This window comes from Pan troglodytes, chromosome 19 (assembly GCF_028858775.2).
Source record: "Pan troglodytes isolate AG18354 chromosome 19, NHGRI_mPanTro3-v2.0_pri, whole genome shotgun sequence".
Lineage (NCBI taxonomy): Eukaryota > Metazoa > Chordata > Mammalia > Primates > Hominidae > Pan > Pan troglodytes.
The window spans coordinates 72,683,009-72,704,401 of record NC_072417.2 but is presented as its reverse complement, the minus strand read 5'-3'; the positions used below and the strand labels follow the sequence as shown (position 1 = coordinate 72,704,401).

The window sequence follows — 21,393 nt, the reverse complement described above, 5'->3', positions numbered from 1 at the left end:
GCACCCGGCCGGACAAAATGCTTTTATATATTCAATTAATTTAGCCATATTTGTGTCACATATGTGTACATGTGTATGTAGTTATTTTCTGCCAAACTATCTCAGAATAAGTTGCAAATACAATGCCATTGCACACTTACAACTATCTCGGCATGCATCTCCTGAAAATAAGGACATTCTCTTACATTACCATAATGCGCTATTAATAAATATAATAAAATTAACAAGAAAATTAACAATAATATTCAAAAGGGATAGCATCATCAAACATGAATATATATTTTTAAAAAACAGGAAAAATAATTACTTGATATCATCTGCACTGGGTTATTTTTTCCACCTTAAATCTGGATATGAAAAATCATCTACTCCAACTTCTCACCTTGAAAAAAATCCAATAGAAGACAAAAGGTCCAATACCTTATATAAAATGTCCATTCCAGGATTGATAACCCTATTTAAAAATAAATAAATAAAACAAGGCCAAGGATGGTAGCTCACACCTATAATTTCAGCACTCTTCTGGGAGGCTGAGGCAGGGGGACTGCTTGAGCTCAGGAGTTTGAGAACAGCCTAGGCAACACAGCAAGACCCCATCTCTTATAAACAGAAAAAATAATAAGCAAACAATAATCTCTTACACTGTTCTACTGCCAGCTTTCCTACAATTTGTACCAATAGGTCCTGGTAGCTTCTACAGCAAGAATTGGTAAACATTTTCTGTAAAGGGCCAGATAGTAAATAGCTTAGGCTTGCAGGCCATATGGTCTCTGTCACAGTTACTCAACCATGCTATTACAGTGAAAGCAGCCACACATAAACAAATGGGTATGGCTGCATTCTAACATTTTATTTACAAAAACAGTCAGTGAGATTAGACCACAGTTTGCCACCCTTGTGCTAGAGCAATACCAAACCAGTCAGCTGCTTCTTCTATATAAAAGGAAAAACTACTTATTCTAAAATATTGCAATTAATTTCCCCCCTTGATTCCTCCAATTACCAATTCTGTCAACCACTCCTTATAAGTTACTTGGTTTCTAAGAGATCTACCATACCTAAGTACCATTCTCTAAAAACACTAGTATGTCAAACTCCTCATAAAACTTGATTATATCCAAAACTGAACTCCAAATGTTGAGTGACCAACACATAACAGGAATGCTGTAATTCCCCATCACCTAGTTTATTAATGTAACCAAAGTCTATGCCAGTGGAATTAAAAAAAACTTTTTTTTTTTTGAGACAGAGTCTTGCTCTGTCGCCCAGGCTGGAGTGCAGTGGTGCTATCTGGGCTCACTGCAAGCTCCGCCTCCCGGGTTCACGCCATTCTCCTGCCTCAGCCTCCCGAGTAGCTGGGACTACAGGCGCCTGCCACCACACCCGGCTAATTTTTTGTATTTTTAGTAGAGACGGGGTTTCACTGTGTTAGCCAGGATGATCTCGATCTCCTGACCTCGCAATCCGCCCACTGTGGCCTCCCAAAGTGCTGGGATTACAGGCGTGAGCCACCGCACCCGGCCTAAAAAAATTTTTTTAAACAGAGCCATAGGTATAAGCCAATATTAAGTTTGTGATGATCTGATAATTTGATCTCTACCACATGTATTTGCTATTGTACATCCCAAACACAGGATATAAGATATATCCTTTCAAATTTATACCCTGTTGATTTTTGCCCATGGTTCTAATCTGTTAAAGTCATTTTAAAGCTTGGTCATCTACCTATTAGATATTAAGATATTTTCCAGAAAAATATAATCATAACTTCAATATTTTTATTCAGTATCATTAAAAATGTTTATCAAGAAAAAACTAAGTTCAGCACAATACCAGTAAAAACTTCATCTAGTCTACACTAAGCAATTAATTAATACTTTTCTAGACTGGGCTGTCTGGCAACTATACTCAGCAGTACTGTCATCTACAGACTACTTTTTTATTCACAAGATATCAAATGCAGTATTGTTAAATACTGTGCTGAAAATAAAAGACATTAGGTTAAATTTCAATAAATTCTTGTGGAGCACCCATTATGTGGACGGTCCTGTCCTCAAACTGAAAAGGAAATGGCTTATAATGACATATTTGGCCGGGCATGGTGGCACACGCATGTAATCCCAGCTACTCAGAAGGCTGAGACACGAGAATCGCTTGAACCTGGGAGGTGGAGGTTGCAGTGAGCTGAGATTGCGCCACTGCACTCCAGCCTGGGTGACAGAGTGAGATCCTGTCTCAGAAAACCAAAACCAAACACAACAACAACAAAAAATGACATATTCATTGTGAACTTTTAAAATTCATACTCATTAATTGTCATTAAATTTCCTTAAACCATTTTTCAATAAACTGTACTAGAGTTCGCTAGTAATCAACGTCAAGCTTACTGGGTAGTTGTTTCCAGAACCCGCCCTTTTTACCAAATGAAAAAAATTAAGACTTTCGCCTTTCTCACCATTTTCTGATAACGTATTCTGCATAATTTCTCATAGATGACCTACAGTGACTCTGACGCTAAATCTGCAAGTTCTTTTAACACCACGGAAATAATGTCTAAATGCTCAAGACAAAATCACTTATGGTGGTAGGTTTTCCCTCATTATTTCCTTCCACCTTAGTCATCAATTCCTTCTTATTCAGACCTGTTCTTGCATTTTCAGCTTTAAAATTATTCTTCCTGATGGAAAAGAAAGGGAAAGCAAATAATAATTGAGAAGATCCATTTTCTTTCTGTCGTCTATGAATCCTATACCATCTACCCCAAACACTGGCTCTACCTCTCCTTATTCTTTATACAACTTTTTAAACAGGAAGTCTTTGTTTTTTGTTTCAAGCATTTTGAAACAAAATTTTGCGATTTTTAGTACACTATGGCTTTTAAGACTTAAGATGGAAAAATAATTCAATGCAGATGATATTAATTATTGTTCCTATTTTTCTAATATATACTCATTCTTGGTTAGAGGCTGCTCTGCTATCCTTTGTGAATATACTAAGAGTCAATGTCAAACTTACTGAGCAGCTATTTCCAAAAATGGCCCTTTTTCCCCAAATGAAAAAAATCAAGACATTATTTTAATACCTGGGTTCATCTGAAAGTTTTCTATTTGGCTCTTTGGATTTCTTTAAATGGCACTTTCCTTCTTTTCATTGGTATAATTTATTGCTACAGTCAGAATTTCATTTATTACATGCTTTTCTCTTTCCAGTATCTACATATTCTCATTCAGAAAATCTCTAGTCTAATGATAACTATCAAAACATTTTGAAATTGGCAAATTGGCTTTCCAAGAGTATACAATGAGTATTTGTGGGTTTTGGGGGTTTCTTTTGCTTTTTTTGGTTGTTTTTTTTTTGGAGACAGAGTTTCGCTCTTGTTGCCCAGGCTGGAGTGCGATGGCGCAATCTCGGCTCACTGCAACCTCTGCCTCCCGGGTTCGAGTAATTCTCCTGCCTCAGGCTTTCAAGTAGCTGGGATCACAGACGAGCACCACCATCCTGGCTAATTTTGTATTTTTAATAGAGACAGGGTTACACCATGTTGGCCAGGTTGACCTCAGGTGATCCACCCGTCTCGGCCTCCCAAAGTGCTGGGATTACAGGCGTGAGCCACCGCACCCGGCCTACAATACATATTTGGATGCACCTAATAATCACTTACTATGAATTTAAAAACTGCACGGTTACCATCCCCCAAAATTCCTGAACACTTTTACATTCCAAGGCAATTAAGACCAAAATAAAGAAGATAGTACTTTCCTCCATTAATTCCCCTACCATGTATGATAGAAATTTCTATCTATAACAATATTCTATCTTATACCAATAAATTATATTAATATTTGGCTAATTTAACTGTTCTTCCTTTCTTTCACGTGTCTGAACCTTGTTTTCCTAATATAACTTAAGCTTAGTGAAAGCAAAAAACTACAGAGTATTACTCTGTCTTTCATGGTATAGAGTATGATGCTGGCCATACAAAAAAAACACTCCACTTTCCAACTGTATACCCTTTTGTTTTGTTTTGTTTTTTTGAGACAGAATCTCGCTCTGTTGACCAGGCTGGAGTGCAGTGGTGTGATCTTGGCACATTGCAGTCTCTGCCTCCTGGGTTCAAGTGATTCTCGTGCTTCAGCCTCCGGAGTAGCTGGGACTACAATCATGTGCCACCAAGCTCAGCTAATTTTTATATTTTCAGTAGCTACGGGGTTTTGCCAGGATGGCCAGGCGGGTCTCAAACTCCTGGCCTCAAGGGATCCGCCCACTTTGGCGTCCCAAAGTGCTAGGATTACAGACGTGAGCCACCACACCCAGCCCCTTTCTTTTGAAACAGGGTCTCACTCTGTTGCCCAGGCTGGACTGCAGTGGTGCAATCGTGGCTCACTGCAGCCTCTACCTGCCAGGCTCCAGCAATCTTCCCATCTCAGCCTCCAAATATCTGGGACTCAAGCATGCACCATATCAGACTTTTTTTTTTTTTTTTTAATTGTAGAGACAAGGTCTCACTATGTTGCCCAGGCTCGTCTCGAAATCCTAGGCTCAAGCAACCCTCCCACCTTGGCCATCCAAAGTGTTGAGATTACAGGCATAAGCTGTTATGCCCAGCTCATTATATACCTTTCATTACAAATAAACAGTGGTCATTAATTAAGTGATCCAAATAAACATCAGCACAACCCCCTAACCCCGCCATTAAGCCAAGGTTAAACATGAGCAAGAGATCCTACTAAAGCAATGCAAGGAAGTCTTCTGTGTTAGTTTAGTTGAAAAGCAACCAATAGAGCCAGGCGCAGTGGCTCACACCTGTAATCCCAGCACTTTGGGAGGCCGAGGTGGGTGGATCACCTGAGGTCAGGAGTTCGAGACCAGCCTGACCAACAAGGTGAAACTCCATCTCTACTAAAAATACAAAAATTAGCTGGGCATGGTGGCAGGTACCTGTAGTCCCAGCTACTCGGGAGGCTGAGACAGGAGAATTGCTTGAACCCGGGAGGCGGAGGTTGCAGTGAACCGTGATCGTGCCACTGCTCTCCAGCCTGGGCAACGGAACAAGACTCCATCTCAAAAAAAAAAAAAAAAAAAGAAAAGCAACCAATATAAAAACCAACCTGTAAAAGAGGTTAGCCTCAACTCTCAGGGATGTATCAAATATTTCAAAATAATTTTTGAGCCAATAACTTGGTTCCAGGCTAACAAGTTTTTTTTTTTTTTTTCTAGTTATCTACATACCTTATGACATCGTGTATGGCAAGGCACTTTAAGGTCAGAACTACAGATGTCAAACTAGTTCTCTTAATTTCAGGGATCACATGGTCAGGCATACACTGGTTCCAAAAATCTTTACTATAGATCCGAAAGCATTTTCCTGAAGAAGTCCTGCCAGCTCGGCCACTTCGCTGTAATGCCTCACTCCTACAAAAGGAAAAAAACCCAAAAATTCCCCAAAATGTTCTGTGGGTTTCTCAGGTAATTTACTTTGTCTCCCCAAAACAGCTAGAAATTACCTAATCAGTTGTTCTTTGAATAAAAAGATTTGACATAGAGACTTACTTTGAAATTGGAACCACCTCCAGGATGTCCAACCCTAATCTGGGGTTGTGGTTTAACTGCTTCACAAAGCCACCATCTACCACATATCTAAGAAGAATCAAAGCAAGTTAAGTTTCTGGAAAATAAAAGAAGACTTGTTAATTTTTAACCACTTTGGTTTCTCCTTTTCTAGCAAACTAGCAGGTACACAATGCCTTTTATGTTAAGTGTAAAACTTGAAAGTCAAGAAATTGGAACCCTCGTATGTTGTTGGTGGGAATGTAAAATGGTTCAGCCGAGGTGGAAAATTGTTCGGAGGTCCTCAAAAAGTTAAACACAAAATTACCATATGATCCAGCAATTCCATTTCTAAGTGTACACCAAAAAGAACTGAGAACAAGTACTCAAACAAATACTTACAGACCAATGTTCATATCAGCACTATGAATCACAGCCATAAGGTAAAAACAACCTAAATGTCCATTAACCATTAATGGAAGAAGGGATGAACAAATTGCTTTGCATATATGTATGTAGTATATATACACACGCATATATACACACACAATGGCATATATATATATATATACACACACACACACTTTGCAATATTATTCAGCCACAAAAAAGAATGAAGTACTGATACATGCTACAATGTGGACGAACCTCAAAAATATTATGCTAAGTGAAAGAAAGCAAACACAGAAGGCCACATATTATATGATTCTATTTGTATGAAATATCCAGAATAGAAAATACATACTGCTTCCTGCTGACACATCTAAAGAATTTTTAAAAAAAGAAAATACGTACAAACAAAAAGTAAGACTGGTAGTTGCCAAGGGCTGGGGTCGAGAGGGGAATGTGGAGTACCTGCTTAATGGGTATGCGGTTTTATTTAGAGGTGTTGAAATATTTTAGAACTAAGCAGAAGCAGTGGTTGCACAATACTGTAAATGTACTAAGTACTACTTAATTTTTCATTTTAAATAATTAATTTTATGTGAATTTTGCCTCAATAAAAAAATACACAAACTTGAAAGTCAGCTTCAGACCATTTAAACAGATTCAGAATCTAATTTCAACTAGCCCTTAACATGCCATTCTAAGGCAATTAAATGGTGAACAAGTCAGGTAAGGAACCAAAGTAGGATAGCAGTAACAAGACAACATTCTGAAACATACTATTTAATGGCTTTTGCCTGTGCAGGAAACAGAAAATTACAGAGGTTAATTTACCCAGGAGAGCACTCCCTTAATCCCTTAGTGAAACCATTATTTTTAAAGTAACGAAGAAAAGCAGAGGAAATTAGACTTCCTCTCAGACCTGGGTGATCATTTTACCCAGAAGAAACACACAGGATCTTTGAGATTCAGGTTCAGCCTTCCTGAGACAGACAATCAGACTTAGCTAAAGAAATAAAATATATTGGGTAAATGATAAATAACCCAGTCTTAAAGAACTTTGCATTAGTTGTCAGTCCAGACTTAAAATTTCTTAGTGTTTCCTTACTAAATTTACCCAAAAATTTGATAGCACTATTTACTACATCCAGAAAAGATAAGGGACCTGAATCATAGTTAATTTTCACAAAAAGGTAAAAAGTCAGAGACAATACATCCAGATAAACATTGGATATACAAACTAACTCTACCGAGTGAGGCTGCAAGGTAGAAGGAAATATCAAATCATCTAAGGTATATGCTTATAATGGGAGTACAGAAAAATAGGTTTGGCTTCCTATTTAGTGAAACCCATGAAGCATTATACATAATCTTAAATTTGAAAAGAAGCTTCAAGTTGCCAAGTAGTTAAAAACTGTGAACAGCCAAGTACGGTGACACATGCCTGTGGTCCCAGCTACCCAGGAGACTGAGGCGGGAGGATTGGTTGATCTCCATACAAGGCTGTAGTGTGCTATGACTGCACGCCTGTGAATAGTCACTATACTCCAGCCTCAGCAACATAATGAGACCCTGTCTCTAAAAAAAAAAAAAAAGTGTGAATAGGAATATAGTATGTACCTCCTACTCCATTTCCTGCTCAAAGCAATCAATAATTACAAAACAAAATAGGTGATTACACGTTAAGAACATCAAAAAGTAGGAGAGAAGGGAATTAGTGGAGGGCACAGAAAAGCAAACTCAGTAATGTTTAGCTAATGTTTAGTAACGATAGGCTTCCTTGACTTTAAGAGAAAGTTCAAAAGTTTTACCTGATTCCATCTATTGTCAAAGACGTTGCAGAAATATTGGTGGATATGACACATTTTCTAATTCCAGGTGGCGGTGGCAAAAATATCCTCCTCTGTTGATCTAAAGTATATATAAAAAGAAAATACCAATTTACAACATGCATGTGTCAAACTCAAGTTTTGAAGAACTCAATTTTTCATTACAAGTCATGTTTCTAGGCCGGGCGTGGTGGCTCACGCCTGTAATCCCAGCACCTTGGGAGGCTGAGGCGGGAGGATCACAAGGTCAGGATATCGAGACCATCCTGGCTAACATGGTGAGACCTTGTCTCTAAGAAAAATACAAAAAATTAGCAGGGCGTGGGGGCGTGCGCCTGTAGTCCCAGCTACTCGGGAGGCTGAGGCAGGAGAATTGCTTGAATCTGGGAGGCAGAGGTTGCAGTGAGCCAAGATCACGCCACTGCACTCCAGCCTGGGCGACAGAGCGAGACTCCATCTCAAAAAAACAAAAAAAAAAAACAGAGGCAAGAGAAAATCCAGAACATTATTTTCAATGTAGCAGTAAGAAAGAATGAAATTATTTACTCTGTATAGAAAAATATATGTCTATGTACATATTTAGTTAATGATTAATAACAAACCAAACATAATGGGTTTTTATCAGTTTCAATGTAAATTATAAAAGCATCGGTGAACCAAATCTTGAGAAAACAATGAGAACCTTAAACAATGATCCTAAGAATTTCCCTGAAGATGACAAAATCTAAAATAGATATCTATGCTTCAATAGAGAGTAAGAAGCTAATATCATCATAAAAAAGATTTCCAAAATAGCACATCTATGTTCTTTACTGACACATATATTCCAAAACTTTGTTAATATAGGGATAAGAATCACCCAATCAACAAAAGCTGTTAATACACATACATGTAAAATATAAAAACATTCAAATGCTAATTCCAACTCCAAATAGGAGGCTAAGGTTAATTTCCCTTTAATTTTACAAGTTAAATTCCATAATAAAAGTTTCATAAAACAAATTCTAAACCTCATTCAACAATATTTACTATAACCAAAATGTCAAATCAAGAGTTTGCATTTGCTCTTGGAATTCACCAAAGAACAGGATCATTCTTGAAAAGCAGACTAAGGCATGGCTACTTTAAAAGGAAAATGATCCACAGCCAGGCATGGTGGCTCACATCTGTAATCCCAGCAATTCTGGAGGCCAAGGCAGGCAGATGACCTGAGGTCAGGAGTTTGAAACCAGCCTGGCCAACATGGCAAAATCCCATCTCTGCTAAACAAAACAAAACAAAACAAAACAAAACTTAGCCAGGTGTGGTGGCAAGCGCCTGCAATCCCAGCTACTTGGGAGGCTGAGGAAGGAGAATCGCTTGAACCCAGGAGGTGGCGGTTGCAGTGGGCTGAGATTGCGCCACTGCACTACAGCCTGGGTGACAAGAACGAGACTCCGTCACAAAAAAAAAAAAAGAAAACAATCCACTGTGTTTAGACTTAGATATAACTGGATATACACAATTTCTAAAAATTCTGTGGCAATGGCAAATTAGGTTTGACTTACAGTAATACCAGCAAGAAACTACTGTCCTCATTTCAAAGAATTCTCACCAATAGTTTTGTTTTGCTGGGAGAACAATACTCTAAACGATAATAAGGGGGATATCCACGACTCTCAAAAAAGTGAATGTAAAAAGACTTCAGGCAAAAATCACTACTCTCAAGGAATGCTGGTTCTCACTGATTTGTTTCATGATCTGGATGTGGGTTACAAAGGTGAGACTGGTTTGTGAAACTTACCTAAGCACTTAAGATCTGACTGCTTTTCTGTAAACATGATTATTCAATAAAAAGTTTTTTTAAAAAATCAAATTTTCTATTCTAATGAGAAATTACCTGTTGTCATTGATCCATAACATGGCAATATTAACAAGCCATCGAGGGTGGTATCTTGAACATCATAATCATAATCAACAGACTCTGCCATCTGAAAAAGTAACTCACAACTTTTTTCGATTTCAAACTGGCCTAAAATGGGAAGAAAAAAATAACTTCAGCAACTGAACAGAAAAATTAATTTAAAAATAAAGAAAATGTCAAAATTAAAATTAATTTTGCCTAAAAGTTATTGTAAATCTCTCATTTAATGTAAAGGAGATGAACACATAAGCTGTACCATATTTCAACAATAAAATTCGAAGTAGAAGAAACATCAGTTTCTAAGAAACTTAAATCTCTAAAGGAATAAAAATATTTATCATCGTCAAGCTTTTCACCCTGTATTTGAGAAGACTCACCAAATTGTTAACAAAGGAGAAAAGCTAGTCCAGGTGCTATTGCATTTGGTTAAATTTCAAAATACTTAAGTAATCTCCAAAAAGGCAAAGATTGTGACAATCCCTCACTTCTGACATTAGTACAAGGCAGAGGAAAAAGGTAAACAAGGAAACTACTAATTCCTATTAGGAGGGTGCTGCTACTTGAAAAGTTATGCCACTAGTTTGGGATTTAACTATTTTATTTTTGATCTCCAAAAATGCCACATGCTTGTCTACGACACATAGATTCTACACCTTATGTGTTGTTACCACACAGTACAATGCCACCACCCAAAGAAGAACCTGGTGAAATGTCCTTTGAAATAATGGAATTAACTCAGGTCTGTTTAGTCAGGTTACATTTCTATCTAAGACAGACCAACAAAAACAATATTTCACTATTTAATTTCTTTCTATTAAAAGGTCAGTGTGTTTTACATATATTTACTAATGAGCCTGATGTCTTTGACATTTGACATATATGTGTGTGTATATATACATATACACTATTACGTCTTTGACATATACTACTATGTCTTTGACATAAAATATATATACATACTATTATGTCTTTGACATAAACATATGTCTTTGACATAAATATATATAATCCTCTTTGGCAGCTAGCTTACAATTTTTATCTATCTTTTACCTAAAATTATTCAGATAATCAGAAAAGGCTAGGGCAACACTTGAGAAGGGCACAGAATTCCCAACAGAGGTAGCACTCTATCTGGGTGCCACATTCCTTACTTACAAATACTTAAGTTTTTTAACTTGATACTGAATGCTCACCAGTCAGAAAAACCAAAATGTCTCCAGCCATTTCATTCAAATGGATATCCATGGTGACTTTCACAATCTAAAGCAAGAAATGCAGGCATAATATGCTAGTGGAAATACAGTCATTCCCTTACCACCACTTCCCTTGCCCCACAGAAAAATTAAATTTGATTCTTAAAAGTTCTAGGACCTGTGAGGACTGTCATTAAAATAGTAGTGAACAAATGAATTATCAAACCACCCAATTAGTAAGAATCATAGATATTTTAAAAAGACATTAAATGAATGCCAAGTAATACCGCTTGAATATACGCAGTATTTTCTCTGTCTCGTGGACCAATCAAATTGCAGAATTTTTCTCTGACTGGATAAAGTCTTCCAGGTATATCAAATATTGGACAATTTCCAAAGAATGCAGAGAGCTTGGCTAATTCCATAGTTGCTGACATTACCACCACTTTTAAATGCTCCTTCCTATTAGGAGACTTCTCCTGAAATAGCTTCTTCAATAAACCAAATAAGATATCCTGAAAGAAAAGTAAATTTCTAGTAAGTCACAAGTACACTTAACAGCCAAACTATTTTAAATACACTGCTGTTCTAACCAAGGAATTCCTATTTTAATACATTAAAATATAAGTAGGAGCCAGGTGCGGTGGCTCACACCTGTAATCCCAGCACTTTGGGAGGCCAAGGTCGGAGGCGAAGAGGTCGAGACCTGCCAGGGAAACAAAACGAAGACACTGTCTCTACAAAAAATATTCTTAAAAATTAGCCAGACATGGTGATGCACATCTGCAGTACCAGCAACTCAGGAGGTTGAGATGGGAGGATCACTTGAGCCCAGGAGTTCAAGGGTGCAGTGAGCTATGATCGTGCCACTGCTCTCCAGCCTGGGTGATGGAGCAAGACTCCATCTCTCAAAAATTAAATTAAATTAAAAAGTAAGAGGAGGCAATTCTCTACACAATAAAAAGCTACCCAAACAAACTACTTGCTAATAAAAAAAATAATAATAAAATACTCACTGTAGTTAGAGTTCTTTCATGGGCTTCATCCAAAATAATGACACTGAATTTGGTAAGATTTGGGTCTCCCAGAATATGTTTCAGTAAACATCCATCAGTCATATATTTGATTGCTGTCTCCTAATGTTCAAACAGCAGTGTCACAGGAATTCACCACTATTTTCCCAACTAAATTTTTCCTCAAGAGGTACAAACATTAAGTGATCAAACCACTCTGACTAAACAAAAGGGTACATAAAAATAGTCTAACTTATGTATACAAAATGATGGTAAGTTACAAAACATGCTGTCTATACAGAAAAAGGGACAAATAACTCACTTGGGTATTCTTGGACAAAGCAACAAAAATCACCAATAAGGAAATACAATAAAGTCAGAGGAAAGTGGCAAGATGATGCAATGGCATTGGGTAAGCAAGTTGTGGGAAACAACAGTGAAATGAGATTTATCTTTCTGACTCAGCCCCTATTTTAGAGGATTCGGGGGAAATGAGAAAATGGTAGGTGCATACTTTCCACCCACTCTCTCCTCTTCTCTATTAAAAAATGTGTTACTTAGGTCAGACACGGTAGCTCACGCCTGTAATCCCAGCACTTTGGGTTGCTGGGGTGGGCGGATCACTTGAGTCCAGGAGTTCGAGACCAGCGTGGACAACATAGCAAAACCACATCTCTAATAAACATATAAAAATTAGCCAGGTGTGGTGGCTCACGCCTGTAGTCCCAGCTACTTGGGAGGCTGAGACGGGAGGACTGCTTGAGCCTGAGAGGCGGAGATTGCAGTGAGCTGAGATCACGCCATTGCACTCCAGCCTGGGTGACTTAGTAAGACACTATCTCCAAATAAAAATGTGTTACTCAACAAGCATTAAAACAGGGTGAGAAAAAGGTCCAAAGGGTAGGAATAACAGCAACGACATCCATAAAACAAGGGAAGGAAGAAAGAAAAAACAGTGACCACTAGGAAGGCAAAAAGATAGTATTTTGGGGAGTCATCTTGTGCCACATTTGATGGCCATTCCCATTAGGGAACATATGTAAACCAGGGATCATTTTGTAGCTGGACAGGATTAAGAAATCCACAGGGAATGTAAATTATAATATTCACTATTAAAAAGAAAATTTTAAATTTGTTGGTGCCATGAATATAGAAGATGCTTTAACACTTGCTGATTTTGTTAATTGGCTGATTTTGTTAATTCAGCTTTCCATTGACTTCAAGAATACAAACACACAAAATAAATCAACCTGAAAACATGCTCAGTGAAATAAGAGTGACACGAAGTACAAAATATTGTGTGATTCCACTAGAATGAGGTACCCGGAGTAGGCAAATTTGTAGAGACAGAAAGTAGAAGAGAAGATACAGCAGGGCGCGGTGGTTTACCCTGTAATCCCAGCACTTTGGGAGGCCGAGGCAGGCAGATCACAAGGTCAGGAATTTGAGACCAACCCCATCTCTACTAAAAATACAAAAAATTAGCTGGGCGTGGTGGCAGGAGCCTGTAATCCCAGCTACTTGGGAGGCTGAGGCAGGAGAATCACTAGAACCTGGGAGGCAGAGGTTGCAGGGAGTGGAGGTCGCGCCACTGCACTCCAGCCCGGGCAACGGTGTGAGACTTCGTCTCAAAAAAAAAAAAGAAGTTACCAGAGGCTAGGGGGAGGGAGAAATGGGGGTTTTAATCTATAAGAGTTTCTGTTTGGGATGATAAAAAAAGTTCTGAAAGTAGGAATGGTGATGGTTACCCAACATTGTGAACACACTTTTTTTTTTTTGAGGTGGAGTTTTGCTCTTGTTGCCCAGGCTGGAGTGCAGCTGCGCGATCTCAGCTCACCGCAACCTCCGCCTCCCGGGTTCAAGCCATTTTCCTGCCTCAGCCTCCTGAGTAGCTGGGATTACAGGCATGCACCACCATGCCCAGCTAATTTTGTATTTTTAAAAGAGACAGGGTTTCTCCATGTTGGTCAGGCTGGTCTCGAACTCCTGACCTCAGGTGATCCACCTGCCTCGGCCTCCCAAAGTGATGGGATTACAGACGTGAGCCATCAAGCCCAGCCCATTGTCAACATACTTAATGGTACTGAATTGTATACCAAAATAGTAAAATGGTCAAGTTATATATATTTTACTACAATAAAACATTTTAAAAACCTACATGTCAAGAATCCTTACAGTTAAAAAACATAAATAAGAGAATCCTAAGAAAATAAACTGTCATTTATAAACTAAGGAAGGAGAAAATGGGATGAATATCAGACACTTGAGAGCTAAAGCATTAACAATGAACAACAAAAATAAATTCTTTAAAATATATATTGAATTTTGAAGTTAAAAATCTTTCAGAACTCTCTCCACTCTTTCTGTTAAGTTTATAACATTAGCTGGGCATGGTGGCATGCTCCTGTAGTCCCAGCTACCCAAGGGGCTGAGGTAGGAGATCACTTGAGCCCAGAAGGTAGAGGCTACAGAGAGCCATGATTGCGCCACGCACTCCAGGCTGGGCGACAGAGCAAGACCCTGTCCCATAAAAGAAAAGAAACAAATACCAACAAGACTTTTGTACCTTAGAACTGCAATCATCAAAACGAACTTGGTATCCTACTTTGGATCCCAAAGTGCATTTCATTTCTTCAGCTACTCTCTGAGCAACTGATATAGCAGCTACTTTTCGTGGTTGAGTTACACCAATCATACCATGTTGTGAAAACCCTATCAAAACCAGAGATAAAGAAACACAACAATGTTAGCAATTGTCTTCCTATTAGAGCTAAATTGTTTTTGGCCAATCAATACAAAACTGCTTGAATGTTTCCAAAAGAATATCTCGCAAATTAAAAACACACTGCTATGTTTGCATCATGGAAATTTAAATATTAATTTAAAATAATACATATTAATAACCACGCAAAAATAAATATGTATATTTTATATATATATTATATATATATATATATTTAGACAGAGTTTTGCTCTTGTTGCCTAGGCTGTAGTGCAATGGCGCAATCTCGGCTCACCACAACCTCTGCGTCCCGGGTTCAAGCAATTCTCCTGCCTCAGCCTCCCGAGTAGCTGGGATAACAGGCATGTGCCACCATGCCGGGCTAATTTTGTATTTTAGCAGAGATGGGTTTTCTCCCTGTTGGTCAGGCTGGTCTTGTACTCCCAACCTCAGGTGATCCACTTGCCTCTGCCTCCCAAAGTACTGGGATTATAGGCATGAGACACCACGCCCAGCCAAAAAAAAAAAAAAAAAAAAAAGAAAGAAAAAATTATATATATATATATATATCTATATATATATATATATAGATATATATATATTTTTTTCTTTTTTGAGACGGAGTATTGCTCTGTTGCCCAGGCTGGAATGCAGTGGCGCGATCTTGGCTCACTGCAACTTTCACTTCCTGGGTTCAAGCGATTCTCCTGCCTCAGCCACCTGAGCAGCTGGGATTACAGGCGCTTGCCACCAGGCCCAGCTAATTTTTTTGTAAAAAATATATTTTTTAAATTAGAATTCAGGCTTTGTCTGTTTTTTTCTGTCTAAAAATCTACTCTAAAGGTAAGCCAAGAATTTTGAAACATAAGAATTCATAAAATTCCACATACTTCCCAAAATAAATTTACTTTTGCCACAAGAGTAAAACTGGATTTATTTATTTATTTATTTATTTATTTTTGAGATAGAGTCTTGCTCTGTTGCCCAGGCGGGAGTGCAGTGGCACAATCTCGGCTCACTGCAACCTCTACCTCCTGGGTTCAAGCAATTCTCCTGCCTCAGCCGCCTGAGTAACTGGGATTACAGGTGCGCGCCACCACACCCAGCTAATTTTGTATTTTTAGTAGAGATGGGGTTTCACCATGTTGGCCAGGCTGGTCTCAAATTTCTGACCTCAAGTGATCCATCTGCCTCAGCCTCCCAATGTGCTGGGATCACAGGCATGAGCCACTGCACCCAGCCTAAAACTGGACTTAAATATGCCACCTTTCTGCTGGGAGCAGTGGTACACACCTGTAATCCCAGCTACTCAGCAGCCTGGCTACTCAGAAGGTTGAGGTAGGAGGATTGCTTGAACTCAGGAGTTTGAGATCAGCCTGGGCGACATAGTAAGATCTCATCTCAAAAAAATAAATAAATATCTATATCTATATCTATATATATATATGCACCTTCCATATACCATTTTAATATATTTGGGAATGGAGCTGCATCTTAAAATCGATGGCGCATTTCCATTCTTACTAATACAGTAGTCCCTCTTTACCTTTGGTTTTGCTTTCCAATTTTTCAGTTACCTACAGTCAATGGAGGTCCAAAAATGCTACAGTACTTTGAGAGACAGAGAGAGACCACATTTACAAAAGTTTTACTACAGTATATTGTCATAACTGCTCTATTTTATTGTTGTTGTTGTTAACTTCTTACTATGCCTAATTTATAAACTAAACTTTATCATAGGTATGTATGTATGTATAGGAAAACACATAGTATATGCAGGGTTTGGTATTATTGGCAGTTTCAGGCATTGAGTGGTCTTAGAAGGCATCTCCCAAGGATAAGAAGGGATTACTGCATATAAAATAGTGATATATCTTAATAGATGGCACCTTAGATTGAAGCATTAGAATAATACATTTGTTATTTTTTAAGGCAAATCATATCCAATATAATACTGCTCTTTACAAACCTTATGACAGAAAGTTCTGTCATACTGAAAGACACTTGTCAAAAAACAAAATTACAACAAATTTATTTTATTTTTGTTTATTTTTTTTGACACAGAGTCTCACTCTGTCGCCCAGACTGGAGTGCAACAGCACGGTCTCAGCTCACTGCAACCTCTGCCTCCTGGGTTCAAGCGATTCTCCCGCCTCAGCCTCCCAAGTAGCTGGGATTATAGGTGCCCACCGCCACGCCTAATTTTTGTATTTTTAGTATAGACGGGTTTCACCATGTTGGCCAGGCTGGTCTCGAACTGCTGACCTCATGATCCACCTGCCTTGGCCTCCCAAAGTGCTGGGATTACAGGCTTGAGCCACCGCGCCCGGCCTAAAAATTTTTTTTTTTTTTTGGAGACGGAGTCTCACTCTGTCTCCCAGGCTGGAGTACAGTGGCACGATCTCGGCTCACTGCAAGCTCCGCCTCCCAGATTCATGCCATTCTCCTGCCTCAGCCTCCCGAGTAGCTGGGACTACAAGCGCCCACCACCACGCCTGGCGAATTTTTTTTTTTTTTTCTATTTTCAGTAGAGACAGGGTTTCACTGTGTTAGCCATGATGGTCCCAATCTCCTGACCTCATGATCCGCCCACCTCGGGCTCCCAAAGTGCTGGGATTACAGGCGTGAGCCACTGTGCCCAGCCAAAACTTTTTAATTGGCTTTTGTGATTCTAATTCTGGAATCACATCAACCCATCGTCTCATAAAATAGAATCAGTGTTCCAATGAGCTGAGCAGAGGAGGCTGATTCTATAGACAGAAAAGGGCTGAGGAAAGCAGAAACAGAAAACAAAAAGCAGATTGCTCATTTCAAAGTTACTTTTCTTGTCAAAGTTAAAGCAGAGGAAACTTCTTGATGCTCCTAAAACTGGTCTGTTTGGGGATTTGGCTATTATCTCTTTCTCCTGATTTCTCAGTAGATGAAAAATTTAGTTTGTAGACTTGGTGGTGTGGAACTTCAGTATGAGTAACTCCATTTTGGTTTGGTCTGTTGGGTCTAGTGCGGGGGATCAGTCCAAACCAAAGGCCTCCTATTAACTTTACTTAACGTATTTTAAAGGTAATTTGTTAGTTGGCTTGCGCTGGCAAAGCCAGGGGATAAATATTTACCTGATAATGCTCTAGAGAAAGAACCAAGAAGTACTAATGGCAGCAACAGATATCACATATCTCTTACCCCTCAAAATTATTTCAGTATCCAATGGTTAATAGTCTACTGCTAGACAACTTTATTCTATAAAATGGAAGTAATATCTAGATGTAATTCTATTTGAGATTATTATGGTAATTAAAAATGGGAAAATTTGCCATCCCAACTAATTCTTGAACCTGAAATAGACCATAAAGAAGCAAAGGAGACATAGGGGAAGGGGGTGTGCCAAGAGAAGCGGGACTATAAAAGCAAATACTGGGCAATCATGGAGTACAGAAGTCCTACTGGCCTTTAAAAAGAGGATATTTTAAAAATATTTCCAATTATTACAACAGAAAAAAATCACCTGCTTCATATAGATATTTTGGGAGTTGAGTTGTTTTACCACTTCCTGTATTTCCAGTAACAATAAGGAATGAATTGTCCCTCACAGCTTGAATAATCTTTTTTCTTTGTTTCTGAATAGGAAAAGTTGGAGTAGTTCCTCCCTCCTGGGACGTACATCCTTTCTCTTCTGTAATAACAGAAAAACAAGTCAATTAAAAGACTTGTAAAGATATCTCTGACTCAATTTCTCAGGACTAAAACCAGAAAGGCAATAGAATTTTAGGGCTGGAAGGGATCATCCATGACTTCTCAGTTAAATCGCTCATGTAAGTGAGCGTTAATGAGCGCAATTTGTAAGTGAGGGTTAATGAGCCCAGAACAACTTTTTGGTGAAATCCAGCAACTTGAGCATTTGTTCACGCATAACTCAAAGTACTTTTCAAAGCAAGTATAGCTCAAGGCAACGTATACACATGCATACTTACGCAGAAGCACAAAACTCAATTTTATTTAACAATAGACCAAAAACTGGAACACAGCAGAAAATTCTCAGCTGGATTAGAAGCCACCTGTGTTTGCTTCTGATTCATGGTTCAAGTTAGGTCCCTGTTCAGAGCGACTGATATCCCAGAAGGCCAAGTGGTGGGTAACCATGGAAACTGGCTCCTGGAAACTGGCTCCCTTCATACTGTACCCAAAGGCAGGCTGGCGGCCCGACGAAGGGTGGGGGGGATGAACGGGTAGAGAACAAAGGGTTTATGAGCCTGTTTAAGAACAGAATGCATTTCGGGCGTTGGGGTTCACTTTTTCGCCCCCCAGTAAGGTTTTCGCCTAACTTGGAACTGGGACCGCCCCCCTCTAAGGCAAAGTGCTCATTGGACGCAAAGTTCGCCTCGGGCTTGGAAAGCCAGGAGAACGCCACGGCTTCCTCACTACTCTTCTCAGCCTGCCAAAGGCGTACTTTCATCCCCCCACCAAAACGCCCACGCCGTAACTCCCGCTGGCTTCCGTACCGTCCCGCGGACCGCACCTCTATCGGCGATGCAAACAGCCGAGAGCCGCTCTTCCTGGAGGTCTCTTGACCGCTCACCCTCCTCCTGCCGCCTTGGCGCCCTGCCCGCGACTGCGGGAAACCGGGACATAGACCTGGCCCCGAGTGGAGGCGAGCACGTCCACCGATCTGAGGAGATGGGAGGGGAAAGACGAGGACGCGCCCTGATGACGTAGAGGTGTTTACTTCCGCGCGTGCGACTTGTAGCAAGGGGAGGGGGAGCTGCTCGATGACGGGGTACGGGGCGGCCGGACCTCGAGCCGAGGCTCCACCCCCAGGGATTTCCCGCCAACTGCCACGTGCGCTTCGCCTTGGGCGGCTGAGCCATACCTGAGGGCCCGAAGACCCCCTCTTGTTTCGCCTCTCCGGCGCCGAAGGTCGCGACGACACCTCTTTTCAACGCCACAGTGGTCTCTGCAGGCTATTCTGCCTTCACACACCTGACACGATGTAACCCTCTGCCCGGAGCTGGAACCATGATCCCAGAGTGCTGCGTTCCTCAACTAATTCTCACCTTTCCTAACCTGATATGACCTGTCCAAGGCACACAGCTACTGAGTTGTGGAGTCGAACTTTTAGTTATGTTATTATCAAAACTTGGGTCGCCAAGGCTGTTCATTTCCCTCATAGGACCCTGCATTTTAATTTATTTACATGTTTCCTCTTCTGCCCAGCTAGATTGTAAAGCCCCCCACAAGAGTCGGAATATTAAAACACTGCTACATCCAGGGCCCAGCACAGTGATTCAAGGTGGGCTGTCAATATTTGTTGACTTTGCTGGAATGGAGGAATGAATAATTGACTTCCTTAGGAATTAAGCTCATTTTTGATAGAGGTGCATTCCTTGGAAACCACAGTAGCTGAAAAGTTCAACAGATACACAGCATCTGAGGCAGGGCAACTTTTTCAGAAAAGGTACTTTAGGGGCAGGTCTTTCTGTTCTAGAGCCTGCCAATTTTTAAATTAGTGTCAACTGTAACAAAATCATTGCAATGTGAACAAGATTGTTTCTTGAACTCCTCAATTGTTCCTGCTGTTAGAATTAACCAACACTTAACTACCAAAGAAGACAACTCAAAACTGTCACTTCACCATCACCTAAAGACCCTCTTGTCTGACCAGGCTTCAAAAGATGTACCATAAGGTTGTTGGACCCCCAGATTTTTCTGTGCTCATTTGAAGTGAAGTCATGGCCATGCATGGTGGCTCATGCCTGTAATGCCAGCACCTTGGGAGGCCGGGACAGATGAATCACTTGAGATCAGGAGTTCGAGACCGGCCTGGCCAATATGGTGAAAACCCGTCTCTATTAAAAATAAAAAAATAAAAAAAATTAGCCGGGTGTGGTAGCACGCGCCTATAATCCCAGCTAATCGGGAGGCTGAGGCAGGAGAATCGCTTGAACCTAGGAGGCAGGGGTTGCAGTGAGCCAAGATCATGCCACTGCACTCCAGCCTGGGCAACAGAGCGAGATTCCACCTCAAAAAATAAAGTGAACTCATACCAACTGCTTTTAAATGGAACTGATCAACACTTCTTAAAATGCAAGCTCATCAGATTTTGAATGATACCAAATAAGTTGGAACTTTGTAACAACTTTATATCTCAAAACCTGGGTATGAGAGGAAGCAATCTGGTAAATAGGAGAACATTCCAGGTTTCTCTCTTTCATTAGGAGCATCTCCCAGCCTTCTGGATCATGTTAGGAATTCAAAATATTATAGAAACAGAAACCAAAATGGCAAACATACATTTGTGGTACAGGCAAGGTATTGGTAATCTCAGTATTTCAGTATAGGGCATCTCTATCACTGATATAATAAAGTCACTTTCTAAAAATCATCATTTCAGACCAATGATGATTACCACTTAGCTCATAGTAGTCAAATCTTTCCAATACAGTTGACCCTTGAACAATACTGGTTTGAACTTCGCAGGTCCACTTGTAGGCAGATTTTTTCTTCTGCACCTGCTAAGCTGGAGATAGCAAGATCAACCCTTTGTCTTCCTCCTCCTTCTCTTCAGCCTACTGAACAGGATGGAAACCTTTATGATGATCCACTTAAACTTAATGAATAGTAAATATATTTTCTCTTATGATTTTCTTAATGTTTTATTTTCTCTAGCTTGCTTTAAGAATACAGTATATAATACATATACAAAATACGTATTAATTAACTGTTTATGTTATTGGTAAGGCTTCCAGGCAATAGTTGGTATTAACAGTTAAGCTCTGGGGAGTCAAGTAATACAGATATTGGCCCAATG

At 39.6% G+C, this 21,393-nt stretch overlaps 1 protein-coding gene across 9 annotated transcripts in view; it reads right to left on the bottom strand.

Annotated features, from left to right (window-relative positions):
- The window catches only part of DHX40 (DEAH-box helicase 40), a 42,798-nt gene extending 23,245 nt beyond the window's left edge, over positions 1-19,553 (bottom strand). The window contains exons 1-11 of one of the 9 annotated variants that reach the window (XM_024350698.3): positions 19,105-19,278; positions 18,560-18,779; positions 18,094-18,261; positions 14,439-14,584; positions 11,876-11,995; positions 11,147-11,374; positions 10,860-10,926; positions 9,643-9,774; positions 7,746-7,845; positions 5,551-5,637; positions 5,230-5,412 (exon numbers count right to left, since the gene is read on the bottom strand). In XM_024350698.3, the coding sequence (XP_024206466.1) occupies positions 5,230-5,412; positions 5,551-5,637; positions 7,746-7,845; positions 9,643-9,774; positions 10,860-10,926; positions 11,147-11,374; positions 11,876-11,995; positions 14,439-14,567 (1,046 nt within the window). In that variant the 5' untranslated portion in view covers positions 14,568-14,584; positions 18,094-18,261; positions 18,560-18,779; positions 19,105-19,278. Of the gene's footprint in view, positions 1-5,229; positions 5,413-5,550; positions 5,638-7,745; positions 7,846-9,642; positions 9,775-10,859; positions 10,927-11,146; positions 11,375-11,875; positions 11,996-14,438; positions 14,585-18,093; positions 18,262-18,559; positions 18,780-19,087 lie in introns of all 9 variants that reach the window. The other 8 variants (XR_010153043.1, XM_024350699.3, XM_024350696.3 and 5 more) reach the window with 8 other exon arrangements.
- Positions 19,554-21,393: the final 1,840 nt, after the last annotated feature.